Source organism: Lotus japonicus, chromosome 4 (genome assembly GCF_012489685.1).
Source record: "Lotus japonicus ecotype B-129 chromosome 4, LjGifu_v1.2".
Taxonomy (NCBI): domain Eukaryota; kingdom Viridiplantae; phylum Streptophyta; class Magnoliopsida; order Fabales; family Fabaceae; genus Lotus; species Lotus japonicus.
Window position 1 is genome coordinate 23,262,124 of NC_080044.1, and position 18,927 is coordinate 23,281,050.

The 18,927-nt window shown below is 37.9% G+C and overlaps 2 protein-coding genes and 1 non-coding gene across 3 annotated transcripts; 2 read left to right on the forward strand and 1 right to left on the reverse strand.

Annotated features, from left to right (window-relative positions):
• The first annotated feature begins 867 nt into the window (after nucleotides 1-867).
• Nucleotides 868-3,114, forward strand: LOC130714171 (uncharacterized). The gene is made up of 2 exons (XM_057564065.1): nucleotides 868-1,295; nucleotides 1,473-3,114. Exons 1-2 carry the CDS (start codon nucleotides 875-877, stop codon nucleotides 1,730-1,732), a joined length of 681 nt encoding a protein of 226 aa, XP_057420048.1. The 5' UTR covers nucleotides 868-874; the 3' UTR covers nucleotides 1,733-3,114.
• Nucleotides 3,115-5,768: 2,654 nt separating this feature from the next.
• LOC130716425 (small nucleolar RNA snoR143) lies at nucleotides 5,769-5,932 on the forward strand. Its single transcript, XR_009012038.1, has one exon. It is a non-coding gene; the product is annotated as a small nucleolar RNA snoR143 (small nucleolar RNA).
• Nucleotides 5,933-8,327: 2,395 nt separating this feature from the next.
• Nucleotides 8,328-14,661, reverse strand: LOC130714377 (uncharacterized). Its single transcript, XM_057564279.1, has 2 exons — nucleotides 13,583-14,661; nucleotides 8,328-8,558 (listed from the first exon to the last, which is right to left on the reverse strand). Exons 1-2 carry the CDS (start codon nucleotides 14,616-14,618, stop codon nucleotides 8,524-8,526), a joined length of 1,071 nt encoding a protein of 356 aa, XP_057420262.1. The 5' UTR covers nucleotides 14,619-14,661; the 3' UTR covers nucleotides 8,328-8,523.
• Between the last annotated feature and the right edge of the window lie 4,266 nt (nucleotides 14,662-18,927).

An 18,927-nucleotide genomic window follows, 5' to 3' on the forward strand; every position in this document is an offset into this window, starting at 1 on the left:
CAATCTTTTAGAGCAAGAAGAAAAATGGTGGCGCCAAAGGTCGAGAGCAACTTGGCTCCAGAGTGGAGATAAGAACACATGTTTTTTCCACAAGAAAGCAACCCAACGGCGAAAGTGAAATATGATTGAAAAAATAGAGGATGATAGAGGAAGGGAGTTCATAGAGGACAGGGACATAGCAAGAGTTTTGAAAGACTACTTTGTGCAGTTGTTTGCTTCCTCAAATCCTTTTGACATTGAAGAAGCTACATCTTTAGTGGGAAACTGGCTGACGGGGACCCACTTGCAGATCCTAGCTGACCCTTTTTCAAAGGAGGAGGTCGAGGAGGCTCTTTTCAAGATGCATCCTGCCAAAGCGTCGTGCATTGATGGTTTTCCTGCTCTCTTTTATCAGCGCTTTAGGGGAGTAATTGGGGATGATGTGGCCGAGTTTTGCTTGCAGATTCTGCATGGACATGTGTCGCCAGGTATTATTAACCATACTATTCTTGTGCTTATTCCTAAGCTTAAAAAATATATGCATGGTAATCAATTTAGGCCAATTGCTTTATGTAATGTGATCTTCAAAATTGTGACTAAAGCAATAGCGAATAGAATGAAAGTAATTTTGCCTAATTTAATTTGCTAATCTCAGAGCGCTTTTGTTCCAGATCGTTTAATTACGGATAATGCTCTGATTGCATATGAGAGCTTTCACTATATGAAGAAGAAAATTAATGGCCGAAATGACATCATGGCGCTAAAATTGGACATTTTCAAAGCGTACGGCCGTATTGAATGGTCTTTTTTGAGATCTGTATTGACATTTATGGGGTTTCCACATGCATGGGTTACACTGATTATGAACTGTGTTTCCACAATGTCGTTTTCAATTATGCTAAACGGAAAGCCTCAACCAAATTTTGTGCCAAACAGAGGTCTGAAGCAGAGGGATCCTCTCTCACCATATTTGTTTATTTTATGTGGGGAAGTTTTTTCTGCTCTTATTAATAAAGCTGTTGCAGCTAAGAGTTTGACTGGTATGAAATTGGCGAGATCTGCTCCTGTCATTTCTAATTTGCTTTTTGCAGACGACAATATTCTCTTTGGTAGAGCAGATGTTCATGAGGCGGAATGCCTAAAAAGAATCCTTGCTACTTATGAGCGGGTTTCCGGACAAGTTGTCAACCTTGACAGATCGATGCTTTCTGTTGGCCGAAATGTGCAGCAAACCAGTTTTGATGAGCTTGAACAACTTTTGGGAGTAAAGGCCGTTGAGAGCTACGATAAATATTTGGGTCTACTGACTATCATTGGTAAGTCGAAGAAGCAAATATTTAATTTTGTTAAGGAATGAGTTTGGAAAAAGCTTAAAGGTTGGAAGGAAGAGTTTCTATCAAGAGCAGGGAGAGAAGTCTTAATCAAATTTGTAGCTCAGGCTAGTCCCTCTTATGTAATGTATTGTTTTGTTTTACCTGATGGTATTTGTGCAGCTATCAGTAGCATGATCTCTAATTTTTTCTGGGGTGGTGATGTAACACGCAAAGGATTGCATTGGACAAAGTGGAAGAATCTATGTCGGAACAACGTGGATGACAGACTTGGATTTAAAGACCTTAAAGCTTTTAATTTGGCTTTGGTGGGTAAGAATTGGTGGCGGATCTATTCGAGACCGAACACGATGGTGGCAAGAATTTTTAAGGCCATTTATTTCCATGGTTGTGATTTGTGGGTGGCAAAGAAAAGGATATAGATCGAGCTACGCTTGGTCAAGTATTCTGAAAACAGGTTGGGTATTTGAAAGAGGAGGCTTGTGGCGGATTAGCAATGGCAATAGAGTTCATATATGGTTGGACAATTGGCTGTCGGGTGGACCACCGTTAAAATACCGCTAAGACATGGTGACGGAACATGGGGTTGAGCAGGTTGGAGCCCTTATTGATCATCAACATCATCTATGGAATGCGGAACATGTGGAGCTGGTCTTTTGTCCACGTACTGTGCAACGTATTCTTGCTGTTCCTCTTGTGAGCCATGATGGCGATGATTTTTTGAGCTGGCCGAGAACAACGGACGAGAATTATACGACGAAAACAAGGTACCAATTTATTATACTGCAGATGGAGATTGAGCTTGCATCACCGTCTACATCGCACTCTCTTCCACCAAGTATGTGGCGGAAGTTTTGGAGCTCAAATGCTCTCCCCCGCTGCAAAGAATTGTGCTGGCGGTTGGTGAGAGGTTTCCTTCCCGTGTCCATGGAGTTAAAGAGACGACATTTGGATGTTCATGAGGCATGTGGATGGTGTGCCACTGGTTTGGAGGATTTATATCATGTCTTTCTCGGGTGCCCAACAGCTAGGAGTTTCTGGTATGGACCCCCCCTTATCTATGCGTGTTGAGCGGTTAGCGACTATGGAGGAATTTTGGCTCCAGGTGCTATGGTCAGGAGACTGTGATACTATCCAGATGGTTCAGACCCTGTGCTACGTCTTGTGCGAACCGCGGAATAGCACAGAGTTCCGGCGTGTGTGGACATTGCTTCCATGCCTTGCTCAACATGTGTGGACGCTGCTTCCCGGCCCTGCTGCGCGCGCACAAAACCAACAAGCTCCACGACAGTTGCAGGCCACATGGAGTCGACCAGCAAGAGGGGTAATTAAACTGAATTTTGATGCTACTTTCGGGCAGGCAGGTGTTGGAGGCTATGCCATGGTGGCTTGGAATCACGCAGGAGAGATCATGGCGTCGGCGATGGAGTATCATGTTGCTTCTCTCTCTCCGTTGTTGGCGGAAGCGGGTTACTTCTGATGGGCCCTTCGGTTGGCTATAGATTTGGGATTTCACAGGATGACGTTCGAGACAGATTGCTTACAACTTTTCAATTGGTAGAGGAAAAGGCTAGGGGTGTCTCTTTTTTAGCTACTGTTGTTGGCGAATGTCGCCATTTAATTTATGCTTTTGATGTTTTTTCTTTGTCGTTTGTTACACGTTCTGGTAACGTTGTTGCTGATCTTTTAGCGAGGAACGCCTCCTCTCATAGAGTGAAGTGTGGGTGGAAGAGGTTCCAAACTTTATTGTTCATTTGGTTGCCCAGGATGTTTTGACATCTATGCCTCTTGTGATTTGATTAATGGAAACACATTTCAAAAAAAATATATTTTTAGTTTGTATAATTAAAATAAATTTAATTTATTTTTATATATTTTAAAAAAACTTATTTTTCAATCTAAAAAGGACTACCTAATTTTACATACAAAATAAGTAAGTTCAGACTTTCATTTCTTTCTGTTTGTAACAACAACAAAAAAAACTCTATTTAGTTAGAAACTTGGTGTTGTAATCTTAATCTATCTATTACCTCATTACCCTAGCCCACCATGCAGGTGCCGTCTATGGTGTCTCCCATAAAAGGAGGTGCACCGGTGTCCCCAATAAAAAAACTTTCATAAAAGGGAGGACATTGTATGTATACAAGTTTTACACCATAGATATATTAATTAAATATTTAAACGGTTTAGATTAAAGCGGTAGATTTACTAAATTGCTCTGCCACTTATCAACAAAAAAAAAAACCATCTTCTAATCTTTTTCCTGGTTTTGAGGCTTCATCCAACAACGCTTTCCACCTGTAGCGCTGGCCACCCAACTTCTCCCCCACTACACCAATCGAACATCTCCGTCTCAACATAAATTTTATTCACCGTGAGCGGAATTCGAAGCGGAAGAAGCGGCGGACGGAGGTGTTTCACCAGATAACGACGACTTCTGTGGCTCCTGGGGAAGCCACGCAGGAGAAGCCATTGAAATTGATATGCGTTCAAAACAACGAGTTAGAATTAGCGTGAAATTGCATGAAAGGAATTGAGGTTTTTGAATGTGAAGTGCGAAATTGGAAGAGGTGGTGAAATTGAAATTGGAGAGAGGGTGAGAGAGGATCTTAACCAGATAGGGGAGAAGGAAGAGGGTGAAATTTGAGTTTGAGAGAGAAGAAAAGAGTGTGAGTTGCAAAGTGAAGCGACGGAAATGGAAAGATGGAGTGAGCACAGAGCAAATTTCGTTTCACCCAAATCCCAGCGCACATGAAGTGCCTCCTTCGCAGTCGGCGCTCCACTCAGACGCCATTCACCACCGACTGAAGATCCTCGACGGCCGCTGTGGTGTCCCTCAAGCGTTCCTCACCGACAGCTACTTCCACAGAGCCACCGCGTTCTGCTCCGCACTAGAATCGCCGGTGTGCTACATGCACGGAGCACCGATTCTTTCCTTCCTCTTGCTCAGCAATTATTCAGATCTGTTTTCTCTAAGGCTAGATTTTATTTAAGTTGATTTTCATTGTTCAATGATGTCTGGTTCTAGTTCTGGGTTCTATTTTTGTCAAAACCAGGAAGAAGATTAGAAGAGGGATGTGTTTTACTGGCTGGATTTTATTTTCGTTGATGTTCATTGTTCAATGATGTCTGTGTTTTAGTTCAATGGCTGAGTACTTGTTCAACTCTTCTATGTAGTTCTGTTAAATGACATTGTTGGATTTAATTTTTCAGACACTGTAGGTTAGAAACCACGAGAAATGGTATAAGGATAAATTGGTAATCTGACTTATAAATTACGGGGGACACCGGTGCATCCCCTTTTAAGGGTGACACCATAGATTTCACCCACCATGCATGATTATAAAAATCTGATTGGCCAATTTGAACCTCTTTTTAACAAACAAAAAAACTCTTAAAATTTATTGCAGTGATAGTCGCGTGTAAGCGCTACACTGCTCTTATTTTCTATTGCTCCAAATCAAGTATTTTTAACTTACAGCCTCGTAACGAATTCGTCTTCAGATATTTTAAATAATAATATCTGATGTTTATTTTTGGATTTTTTTACAAATGCATCCAATCAATTCTCTTAATTTTTCATTTTAAATAATTTTTAATTAAAATTTAATTATGACATGATAAATTAATGGATTCTAATTGAATAATTGCGTAAAATAAATTGTCAATACTTAGCAATTAATTTTTTTTTCAAGAGATCTAATGTTTTTTTTAAACAAAGAAATCTAATATTATTCTTTGCTTTTAGTCAATATCTAATGTTTTTATCTATTATCTTGAGTTTAATGGGGATACACTGACAGTGTAAAGCCCTTGACACATACATCCAATAGTATTCATGCTTTTTGGCAACATCAAATTATGTTTTCATCCTAGCCCATTTTTTTCACTTTTAATTAAATAAAATTATTTTAAATTATAATATGATGTGGTCAAAAGCATGAATTCTGTGTATCCCATTAAACTCATCCTAACTATATCATCTTTCTGCCATATATTTTTTTCCCACAATAGGATTGGAACCTTAAACATCAATATCATGTCTCCCAAGTTAAAAAAATTGTCCATAGTGCCCGAGTTCTACCACTTCAAGTTTTTGGTCAAAATCAAATGTTTATTATTTTTGTCAACTAACAAAAAATTAAAAGAGATTAAAATGCCTAATAAGTAAAAAGTTTGAAGGGGTTTTCACTTTCTTTTCAAAAAAAAAAAATAAGAGAAATTAGAGGCCCAACCCAATGACAATTAGGGTTCGTGAACTGCGGGTGCTATAGCCACTGCACTCTATATATTCTCAGATCTGAACCTTAGACCTATCTTGCAATCGCAGACTCGCAGTAGCATTTGAACTCACCGCCCTTCAAGTCCCTCACAACATTTCTCTGATTCGAAACATTTCTTTGCTTGAATTCACACCATTTTTTCTTTCAATTTGTCTGATTTGATTTGATTGTGAAAATGCACGTTATATCGTAGGTCTCTCTGTTTCTGTAGAATGACCTTGAACTAACGTGCAAAAAGTGAGAGCTGATTACTCAGCAAGCAGCCAGACAACTGCTGTGATGGATCCACAGATGAACGGCTCACTATTGCTGTTTGTCTACTAATTCCATCTTACATTTTATCAACCATTTTAGTGTAATTTTGGTTTGGGTTGAATCATGACATCCAACTATAACAAAATCAAACAAGAAAATATAATATAATTCTCTTCCACTACTCGTCAATTGTCACTGTTATACTGAATAATTATTATTTCACTGAATCATTAAATTAATTGGAATATAATTGTGTTACCACAACTGCAGTCCAATTATTTCTTCGATTTCAGCGACCGACCCATCCGAAGGAGATAAACTGCTTGAAATTCAAAGAAATAGGTCCGTGACAGTACAGGATTCCAATTTCTTGCAAAGAATAACTCGTGAATTAAATCATGAACATGCAATTCAAAAGGTACAAAAATTGAACACTTACAGCAACAATGCAATGAGACAACTTGTGAGCTCCATCTCTAAAATTCACCATCTGAAATAATTTCAGAAAAAAAAACATATCGTTAGTTGTTTTCACCAAACCTAGAAAACTCAGAACTTAGCAAATCCTCATAATTTTTTTTTGTCAGTCTTAAGAACACCTATGAGTCTATGACCTATGTATCACTGGTGTGCGCAATTGAATCAATCATGATCCCTTGCGTCTGTCGGTTTTCGACTCGTATATTGAAAAATTATAATAAAAATCAAATGCAATATAAAGTTAATATAAAACTATTAAAACATTACTAATCACAAATAAAACTATTTGGTAGTTTGTCCCCGAATGATAGCTCAAATGGTAAGAGTTAGAAGATATGTGAATTGGGTGAAGGTGGTCCACAGATCAATCCCTTAATGCAATTTATATTTCCAATGTACTAAAGAAAACTATTTAGAAGTTCGGTGGTAAAACTTTCCCTCAACTTACCGAAGTCTTGTGGCCAATAACCACCAGCATCACTTTAACAAAAAGGGGATTTAGATTGTAACAAAAAATAAATTTGGCTGACCCATTGTAAAAAAAGTAAAAAGATGAGAGAGGTGATTTGTCGGTTCAACAAAAAAAAATCAGATGTGAGGCTTAGATTGGTCAAGTGATCGAGTCTCGGTTTAATAGGTCTGAGCCGAATTTTAAAACTATGACTAAGATAGTCTAAGGAGACCAACACAAGAGTATCTATGATTATTCCTAAACTATTGACCGTTAGACATTCTCTTTATCTTTCTTCCTCTTAAGGGCTTCTTTCAACATTACGGTGTCACCACCTTTGGCTTACCCGCAATGTATACGTAAGACTCATTCTCCATCATATTAAGAGTAACCACTACTATTAGAGTAAATATTTAGTAACAAAGGTATGCTAGAGTCAACAATATTGAGACTAATGACTCGCTTTATAGTTCACACACTAAGCGATAGATGTTGATCAAGGAGTTTTTCCATTCACAAGAGTGAGAATTGAACCTTCAACAACTTGCTTAAGGGATTAAGTTCTAAACCACTACACCAACTATAACACCCTAATTTTTAAATATAAGTGATTAGAATTAAATTACAATATTTTAATATTTAATTATAAGTTATAGGGTGATGCAGTGTTTTAGTATTAATTAATTAATGGGAGCAATGAGACAAAATCTTAATCCTAGGAAGTATGAGAAATAAATGCAGTAAAGGGAAAATGTAGAGGAGAGGTCTATGTGCAAATAAGAGAAAGCATGAAAAGAAAATAAAAGAGAAAGAGGGGGTGGGGACACAGAAGCCCTCATTAGAGTTTGGAGGGGGAAAGAAAGAGAGAGAAGAAGAAGATGGAAGAGAGATATGACAAAGTTTTCATGGAGAGTTTGACGAACTTGGTAACCACTTTCTTAAGAGGATTAAAGTGACAATATAGCCTCTAAAATCTCATTACTTGTGTGTGGTGTTCTAGGTTTGCATAGGGATTCATTCCTTATTCGTTTGACTTATTACCACTTGTTACTAAGCCCATAAAGTTTACATTCATATGAGATAGGTTAGGAACTCATATCACATTCACACATTGAGTAATGAATCAAATAGTATCCAAGGTAAGTTGAACATTAGAGTTGGCTTATGAATTGGTTGAGTTATGTGCTGGAATATACTTGTTGTGTCTTAACCTTATTGGATGACTTGGATAATGAGAATGAGTGCATGATGCAAATGATTGGTAAGATGATTGCACTTACAGGTTTTTATGTTGAGTAAAATAAAGAGGGCAAACCTGGGCAACCCTTGAGAACCTAGAAGGAAGGCAAGCTCTTGAAGCCATTCTACTAGTAAAGAAAGTAAAGGAGGATAAGATAATGAGAATATATGTAACACCCTCTAAACCCCGCGTAATTATTAAGGCATAGATCAGAGTAAAATACATAACACAGAGGGTGTCACACTTATTCTCCAAAACCATAAATAAAAACACCTATCATGCTCATAATAAATATATAAATTTCCAACTTTACTGACATAATATCGTATGCATAGCACAGCGAATTTATTTTTCAACTCCAAAATAAAACATAATCCAGAAATAAAAAAAAGAGTTCACAAAATAACTCTTAACATCAAGGTACAACTAAGCGTTTCCCCGGTGTTACATAATAGAGCATGACTCCCATCACTAAAAGCATATATAAAAGACTAGCTCCTCTGACTAACCCTCGCGAGAAGCTCCACTATCCTCGGTACCTGAGCGATGTCGCATAGAACATCATTCCAACAGAAGGGTGAGAACTCATATCATATGGATAAGCATAATAATAAGTAATGCAAAAGCTTGTAAAAATTATTCGTAAATTCCTCATACATAATTAAGAAAATATATCATGAACTTTAATATAATCAATTAATTTTCAAAGTATGCCAATACTCCATAATCATAGCCCAGATAAAGCAAATATAAATATTGTCAATTACCACAAGAACAAAATTCTCCAAAGATATTGCAGTTAACTTTAATTGACATCAATAACTCCCTACAATAACTTATATGACTCAAGTGTGACTCCGTGCAAATGTCTTTGGTACCAAAGTTGTTATCCTTAGCGGTATCACCGCGTCCACTCCAGACAGATAACCACCAATAAAGCCCTCGCTCTAGGCTTCAAAACCACTCCAGTTTTGGGATAAGTCACTAGCCTCCACGAGAACTAGCAAACATTGCCTCTTGACAACTATGCAGTGTAGTGTGCTCAACTCAACCAACATATGCATATTCAGACCATCTCCTAGTCTTAATTATTTTAGCATATTCATCACCAGTTGCACAAAACACAAGTTACATGTTATCAATTATACAACTTGCAATCACAACTTAGCATCTCAAACATAACATTAATTCAAAAACAAATTTTAATTTGCAGCCGCAATCAAGTAAACTATACTCTTCTACACTCTTCATATTCATTGGTTTTATATTGTTATACTGTTATTAGCATCCTGATATATGGCGTGATCAAATTTAGATGTCATCATATGAATATATTATGATAATATGATGACATGGGTTGATAAGTATAAGATCAAGAACAAAACGCCAATTCATGTATTCTGTAGTTGGTAGTTAATTATTCCTTACTTCTTCTCTGTGTACTGGTTCTAAATCTCACCCCACTTCCATATTCGTGTAATGACAACAAAGACAATAACCAGCCAAAACTAAGGGAACCACCACCGTAGGCACATCAATTGCAAACACTTTCACGTATAGATACTGAAGACACGGACATCATCAAATAATTAATCCGAGTACACGTCCAAACCAAATTCTCATGCTATCGACAAACTCACAGCTATGAGATGCACAGTAGAGGACTTGATTTCCATCCAATTTTTTTTTCAAAACGAAAATCCCTTACTTTCTCCATTCAATTAAGCTCGCATCCTAGGGTTCCTAAGTCATGCTTTCCACCACCACTTACTAACATGCCAAACCAGAAAATAAGAATTCAAACCCTTACCTCTTGAAGATCAAAGTCTAGGTTTTCTTCTCTTTTCTCCTCTCCTTCTTGCTTTCACGCTTTCTCCCTTTTCTGTTCTGCTTTTCTAATTCTGATTTCTCTTCTTTTTTTTTCTCTTTCTATTTAACTCCTAATTACTCACTCTAAACCCTAAAACTTATTTAATTAAATCTTTTACTATATCACATAAGATTTAAATAATAATCACATATATCACTCATATCCAATTTAAATAATTTATTCACTACATATATCACTTTATCACCTTATTATATAATAAAATCACCTATTTATTCATGCTACTATATAACCCAATAATAATTAAAATAAATTAATAAATATTCTACTAATCGGAAAACGGGGTGTTACAACTCTCCCCCACTTAAGGATTTTCGCCCTCGAAAATTACCTTAACCGAAAAACTCGGGGTAGGACTCCTTCATCTGACTCTCAAGCTCCCAAGTAACATTTCCCCCTGCTGGTCCTCCCCAAGCAACCTTGACCAATGCAATCTCCTTGCCACGAAGTTGCTTCAATCTTTTATCCTCTATTCGCATAGGTGATGTCTCCACGGTTAAGTTATCTCTTACTTGCACATCATCTACTTGGATCACATGAGACGGATCAACAATGTATTTCCTCAACTGCGACACATGGAACACGTCATGGAGATTAGCAAGTGACGGTGGCAAGGCAATCCGATAAGCCACTGCACCTACTCTCTCTGAAATCTGATAAGGACCAATGAAACGCGGCGTCAACTTACGCGACTTCAATGCTCGTCCAACACCCGTTACTGGAGTAACTCTAAGAAATACATGGTCTCCCTTCTCGAATTCGAGTGCTTTCCTCCTCTTATCGTGGTAACTTTTCTGACGACTTTGAGAAGCCTTCATCTTCTCCTGAATCATCTTGATCTTGTCAGTAGTCTGTTGAACTATCTCCGGTCCTACAACCACACTCTCACCAGATTCATACCAACATATTGGCGTCCTACATCTCCTTCCATACAAAGCTTCAAATGGTGCCATCCCAATACTAGCATGGAAACTATTGTTATAAGTAAACTCAATCAAAGGCAGGAAACTATCCCAAGCACCTCCTTGTTCCAACACACAAGCTCTCAAAAGATCTTCCAGTGACTGAATTGTCCTCTCTGTCTGACCATCTGTTTGAGGATGGTAAGCAGAACTCAAACGCAACTTCGTACCCAAAGCACTTTGCAATCCTTCCCAAAATCTAGAGGTAAACCTCGGATCTCGATCCGACACAATACTAGATGGAATACCATGCAAACTGACAATCTTCTCAATGTACAACTTCGCCAACTTCTCCATGGGATAATCCATCCTTATAGGAATAAAGTGGGCAGATTTCGTCAACCTGTCTACAACCACCCAAACAGCATCACAATGACTCGGTGTCCTAGGAAATCCAGACACAAAATCCATGGAAACACTATCCCATTTCCATTCAGGAATGGATAACGGTTGCATCAAACCAGACGGCTTCTGATGCTCAATTTTTGACTTCTGACAAGTCAAACAAGAATACACAAACTCCGCAATTTCTTTCTTCATTTCTGGCCACCAAAATAACTTTCTCAAATCTTGATACATTTTAGTAGCTCCAGGATGAATACTCAATCCACTACGATGTCCCTCCTCAAGAATTCTCCTGCTCAAATCAGATACAGCCGGAACACAAACCCTGTCATGACATCTCATGATACCATTCTCATCGATCCGAAAATCACCGCCTCGACCTTGATTGATCAAAGTAAATCGATCCACCAAACTCAAATCAGATTGTTGGCCCTCTCGAATCTCATCAAGAATGCCACTAGTAAGCTTCAACATACCAAGCTTCACCCCATAAGAAGTCTCTTCACAAACTAAACTCAAATCTCTAAATTGCTCGAGTAACTCCATCTCTCGCACCATCAACATCGACATATGTAGAGACTTTCTACTCAATGCATCAGCTACCACATTCGCTTTACCCGGATGGTAATTCAAACTAAAATCATAATCCTTCAAGAACTCTAGCCATCTTCTTTGCCTCATGTTCAACTCTTTTTGATCAAACAGATACTTCAAACTCTTGTGATCACTAAACACCTCAAATCTTGACCCGAACAAATAATGCCTCCAGAGTTTTAAAACAAATACAACGGCAGCTAATTCGAGATCGTGAGTCGGATAATTTCTCTCGTGCACTTTAAGTTGCCTTGAAGCATAAGCCACAACTTGTTGATTCTGCATTAACACACCACCCAAACCCATCAAAGAAGCATCACAATACACTTCGAACGGTTCCACCGGATCAGGCAAAATCAAAACGGGAGCGGTTGTCAACCTTCTCTTCAACTCCCGGAAACTAGTTTCACACTCCGCGGTCCAAACAAAAGCTTGACCCTTCCTAGTCAACTGCGTCATTGGCAAAGCTAACTTGGAAAAGCCTTCAATAAATTTCCGGTAATAGCCTGCTAAACCCAGAAAACTTCGGATCTCAGAGACAGACTTCGGAGGTTCCCACTGCGACACGGCCTCAACCTTCGATGGATCAACAGCAATACTTCACTCGATATCACATGGCCAAGGAAACTTACTTCTTTCAACCAAAACTCACACTTAGAAAGTTTAGCATACAACTGTTTCTCCTTCAACACAGACAACACAATTCGCAGATGCTCAGCATGATCTTCTTCACTCTTGGAATAAATCAAAATATCATCAATGAAAACAACAACGAACTTATCCAAGTACTGATGGAAAATTCTGTTCATGTATTCCATAAATACACCAGGGGCATTAGTCACTCCGAATGGCATTACAGAATACTCATAGTGACCATATCTGGTTCTAAAAGCAGTTTTCTGAATATCTTCAGGCTTCACACGAATTTGATGATACCCAGACCTCAAATCTATCTTACTGAACACACTTGCACCAACCAACTGATCCATCAAATCGTCGATTCTGGGAAGTGGATACTTATTCTTGATAGTCACTTTATTCAGCTGTCTATAATCTACACATAATCTCATAGTACCCTCCTTCTTCTTAACCAGCAAAACCGGTGCGCCCCACGATGACACACTAGGGCGAATGAACTTCTTCTCGAGCAAATCCTCCAATTGACTCTTCAATTCTTTCAATTCAGGTGCTGACATCCGATATGGGGCCATCGATACCGGCCTAGTTCCAGGAACTAAGTCGATCGCAAACTCAACTTCACGTTTTGGCGGCAAATCACTTATCTCCGCGGGAAAGACCTCCGGAAAATCACAAACGATCGCTAACTCACCAGTTGTTTCTTTCTCAGTAAGACTCAAGGTTGCCAATAGCATAAACACCTCAGCGCCCTCCCGCAGTGACTCATTCACTTGCCTAGTGGACATAAACATATCTGCGTTCTTTTCAGGTTCAAGAAAAAGAATTGCCTTAGCAAAGCAATTGATATAGACATGGTTGGATCTCAACCAATCCATACCAAGAATAACATCTAGTTGATCTAAAGAAAGGCACACTAAATCGACTTCAAAGTCTTTATCACAAATACTTAACGGGCAACGCAAACATGCATGAGAAGTAGTCACTGATCCCATAGCTGGAGTATCAATAACCATATTTCTATCCATAACAGTTAACTGAAGATTCAACTCCTTGACACAACTCAAAGAAATGAAAGAATGTGTTGCACCAGTATCAATAATAGCAATCAAAGGTGTACTATTAATAAAGCATGTACCTCGGATCAGTCTATCCTCAGCAGTAGTCTCAGCACCAGATAAAGCAAACACCTTTCCTCTCGCCTGATCCTTCTTCGGCTTGTCACACTTGGTACTAATGTGACCTTGCTCACCACAGTTGTAGCAAGTCACCATCGGGCCATCTTTACAATCATAAGACCTGTGACCTAGCTTGCCACACCTGAAACATTTCACCTCAGAATTGGGACACTCTGGAGAACGATGTCCTTCAACACCACACTTGTAGCACCTAACCGGAATAGGAGCTCCTCCCCCACTTGGCTTCTTGTCATGACCAGCTTTCTGTTTACTCATATCAGCAGGTTTCCCATACGGTTTTCCTCTGAATTGCCCCTTTTCTTTCTTCTCTTTCAAAGACTTGTAGTGAGCAGCACTCTCCCTGCTATCTTCATCATAGATCCTACTCCTGTTAACCAGATCAGAGAATCGCACAATCTGTTGATAGCCCACAGCCTTCTTGATCTCAGGTCTCAAACCATTCACAAACTTGTTACACTTAGATCTCTCAGCTTCAGCAGTATTGTAGTGGGGACAAAACTTAATCAATTCCTCAAACTTTGCAGCATACTCCGCCACAGTTCCATTACCCTGCTTCAGTTCAAGAAACTCAATTTCCTTCTTTCCACGCACATCTTCTGGATAGTACTTCTCAAGAAATGCACCCTTGAAAAGATCCCAAGTAATCTCCATCCCATCACCTTCAAACCTCTGAACAGTGTTGTCCCACCAATCTTCAGCTTCTTTCTCAAGCATATGGGTGCCAAACTGCACCTTCTGCGCATCAGTACAATTCATGACTCGAAAGATCTTCTCAATTGCTTTCAGCCATGCCTGTGCTTTGTCAGGGTTGTATGCCCCTTCAAAGGTTGGTGGATTGTTCCTCTGAAACTTCCCCAAAGCACGAAATTCATCCTGATTCTGGTTTCCAGCATTCGCCTGCTGACCTTGCCCAATGGCGCCGGCCAACAATGCCAATGCCTCAGCGATAGCTTCATCATTCCTTCCTGCAACCATTGTCCTGAGAATTCCAAAACAGTATCGATTGCGTCAAAAACACATATCGAATACAAAAAGGATTTAAACATGCTAATAGACATGCTAATAAACCTAGCCTACTGACCGATCATGCTCTGATACCACTAATGTAACACCCTCTAAACCCCGCGTAATTATTAAGGCATAGATCAGAGTAAAATACATAACACAGAGGGTGTCACACTTATTCTCCAAAACCATAAATAAAAACACCTATCACGCTCATAATAAATATATAAATTTCCAACTTTACTGACATAATATCGTATGCATAGCACAGCGAATTTATTTTTCAACTCCAAAATAAAACATAATCCAGAAATAAAAAAAGAGTTCACAAAATAACTCTTAACATCAAGGTACAACTAAGCGTTTCCCCGGTGTTACATAATAGAGCATGACTCCCATCACTAAAAGCATATATAAAAGACTAGCTCCTCTGACTAACCCTCGCGAGAAGCTCCACTATCCTCGGTACCTGAGCGATGTCGCATAGAACATCATTCCAACAGAAGGGTGAGAACTCATATCATATGGATAAGCATAATAATAAGTAATGCAAAAGCTTGTAAAAATTATTCGTAAATTCCTCATACATAATTAAGAAAATATATCATGAACTTTAATATAATCAATTAATTTTCAAAGTATGCCAATACTCCATAATCATAGCCCAGATAAAGCAAATATAAATATTGTCAATTACCACAAGAACAAAATTCTCCAAAGATATTGCAGTTAACTTTAATTGACATCAATAACTCCCTACAATAACTTATATGACTCAAGTGTGACTCCGTGCAAATGTCTTTGGTACCAAAGTTGTTATCCTTAGCGGTATCACCGCGTCCACTCCAGACAGATAACCACCAATAAAGCCCTCGCTCTAGGCTTCAAAACCACTCCAGTTTTGGGACAAGTCACTAGCCTCCACGAGAACTAGCAAACATTGCCTCTTGACAACTATGCAGTGTAGTGTGCTCAACTCAACCAACATATGCATATTCAGACCATCTCCTAGTCTTAATTATTTTAGCATATTCATCACCAGTTGCACAAAACACAAGTTACATGTTATCAATTATACAACTTGCAATCACAACTTAGCATCTCAAACATAACATTAATTCAAAAACAAATTTTAATTTGCAGCCGCAATCAAGTAAACTATACTCTTCTACACTCTTCATATTCATTGGTTTTATATTGTTATACTGTTATTAGCATCCTGATATATGGCGTGATCAAATTTAGATGTCATCATATGAATATATTATGATAATATGATGACATGGGTTGATAAGTATAAGATCAAGAACAAAACGCCAATTCATGTATTCTGTAGTTGGTAGTTAATTATTCCTTACTTCTTCTCTGTGTACTGGTTCTAAATCTCACCCCACTTCCATATTCGTGTAATGACAACAAAGACAATAACCAGCCAAAACTAAGGGAACCACCACCGTAGGCACATCAATTGCAAACACTTTCACGTATAGATACTGAAGACACGGACATCATCAAATAATTAATCCGAGTACACGTCCAAACCAAATTCTCATGCTATCGACAAACTCACAGCTATGAGATGCACAGTAGAGGACTTGATTTCCATCCAATTTTTTTTTCAAAACGAAAATCCCTTACTTTCTCCATTCAATTAAGCTCGCATCCTAGGGTTCCTAAGTCATGCTTTCCACCACCACTTACTAACATGCCAAACCAGAAAATAAGAATTCAAACCCTTACCTCTTGAAGATCAAAGTCTAGGTTTTCTTCTCTTTTCTCCTCTCCTTCTTGCTTTCACGCTTTCTCCCTTTTCTGTTCTGCTTTTCTAATTCTGATTTCTCTTCTTTTTTTTTCTCTTTCTATTTAACTCCTAATTACTCACTCTAAACCCTAAAACTTATTTAATTAAATCTTTTACTATATCACATAAGATTTAAATAATAATCACATATATCACTCATATCCAATTTAAATAATTTATTCACTACATATATCACTTTATCACCTTATTATATAATAAAATCACCTATTTATTCATGCTACTATATAACCCAATAATAATTAAAATAAATTAATAAATATTCTACTAATCGGAAAACGGGGTGTTACAATATATAGCATTGCGGGCAACCTGAAAAGCCGTTAAGGACCCAATAGAAAGAGAAATTCCGAATGTCATGTTAAGAGGACATTGTGGAAAAACCTAGATACCCAGAGGTTGAAGGGGTGGCAAAATGGGCTTGGCCCGCTGGGCCAGCCCGTTTGGCCCACCTTTTTTGACGGGTTGGGTTGGGATTTTGAACCCAAATTTAAAAGTGGGTCAACCCAACACAACCCGTATTTTGGCGGGTTAATGACGGGTTGGGTTGGGTTAGCCCGCCAACCCATTTTTCACTTTTTTTTTTTGAAATTTTTTAAAATTTCTTTATATTTTTATTCTTTCAGTAGATTATTTTAAGGTGCGCATATAATAAGACAGACCTAAACTAAAAAAAAAAATTTATTTTGAAAACTCCCTTCAATGGATTCACCTATATAAGCTGCTGCTCTTATTCGTAGGTTATGTTTTGTCTAAAACTTTCATGACTACTCGACATTATATTTTATAATTGTTGATTGACTATTATTGGCTAAAGTAAACTCTTGTTGCTAGTGAAGTTACAATTTTACAACTTTTAATAACCACACATGATAAATATTTTTTTGTTATTGCTATTGGTGAGACTTTCTAATTGAACTCATAACATTTAAAGATAAAGAACAAGTATAATTCTACTTTTTTCATGTGTCAACATATAAAAAGTGAAAGATTGCTTAAAATTTCTCATTGCATTTCTTTTTTTATTTCACTAAATTTTCTAAGTGGGCTAGCCCGCCAACCCATTTTCCCGTCAAAATATGGGTTGGGTTGAGACTTTGAACCCAAATACCAAAAGTGGGCTAGCCCAACCCAACCCGCATTTCGATGGGTTAGTGGCGGGTTGGGCCCAACCCGGCCCGCCAACCCATATTGTCACCCCTAGTTGAATCCAATAGAAAGACAAATCTTGGGTGTCATGAAAAAATGAGACAACCAAGATGTAACACCCTAATTTCTCAACCGAGGAATCACCTTAGGAACCTATCAAAGTCTAAGAACTATTTTGCAATCCTAAAAAGCAAGGATTTTTTTTTTTGAAGACAAACTAATCATATTTGAAGACATGACATAGCCTTAATTAAACAACCCATTCCCGACATATAATAATAGTAACTTGCGATAACACAAGAAGGGTTCCAAAATCAGTACGCACACTTAAACAGTGGCGAAACAGGGTTTTAGTAATATAGTTTTCAGGAGATGAAGAAGACTCAAAACATAAACTAATAAACGATAACCAGACAGCTTCTTCCACCCCTGCTCCGCAGCTTACTATCCCTCCTCCATCTCGTGCATGACTAAGCATCGTCGGAAGGCTCTCCATCACCTACTAGCGTTAAGCGCCCAAACAACAAGTAGCAAACAGAAAGGGTTATCTCCATACGACTACCACATATAAAAGATAAAAGCATGCTATTCAAATTTGATTACTTAGCATGGTAGATAAACTAGCAACTTAACTCAAATTAGATGACGACTCATCCTATCGATCATGAAATCAAATCATATATTTAACAAAATTAAACGATCTGGTTTTAAAACAGATATTAACAAAACTTAACAACATAAACTAACTCGTGAATCAATAACTTAACAGCATAGATTAATTCAGATAACGATAACTTAAACAGTATAGATGTAGATCAAATTTCAACAAAACCAACAATACAAATCAACTCATATATCAAAAAAACCCACAATTTAAATCAAATCAGATATCATCAAGCCAACAATATAAACCAACCCAGATATCAATAGAACCAACAATATAATCAACTCGGATATCAATAACCTCAACAATATCAATCAAACAATAACGTCTCGTAAGACGGGACAATCACGTGAGACAAACCCACCTCATCGCCACTTTAGCGTCTCAAAAGACGGGACAATCATGTAACACCCCATTTTTCGATTAGTAGAATATTTATTACTTTATTTTAATTATTATTAGGTTATATAGTGATTTGAATAAATAGGTTATTTTACTATATAATAAGGTGATTATGAGATTTTATTATATAATAAGATAATTAAGTGATTTTATTAGATAATTAGGTGATTATGTGATATATGGAGTGAGTAAATTATTTAAATTGTATATGAGTGATATATGTGATTATTATTTAAATCTTATGT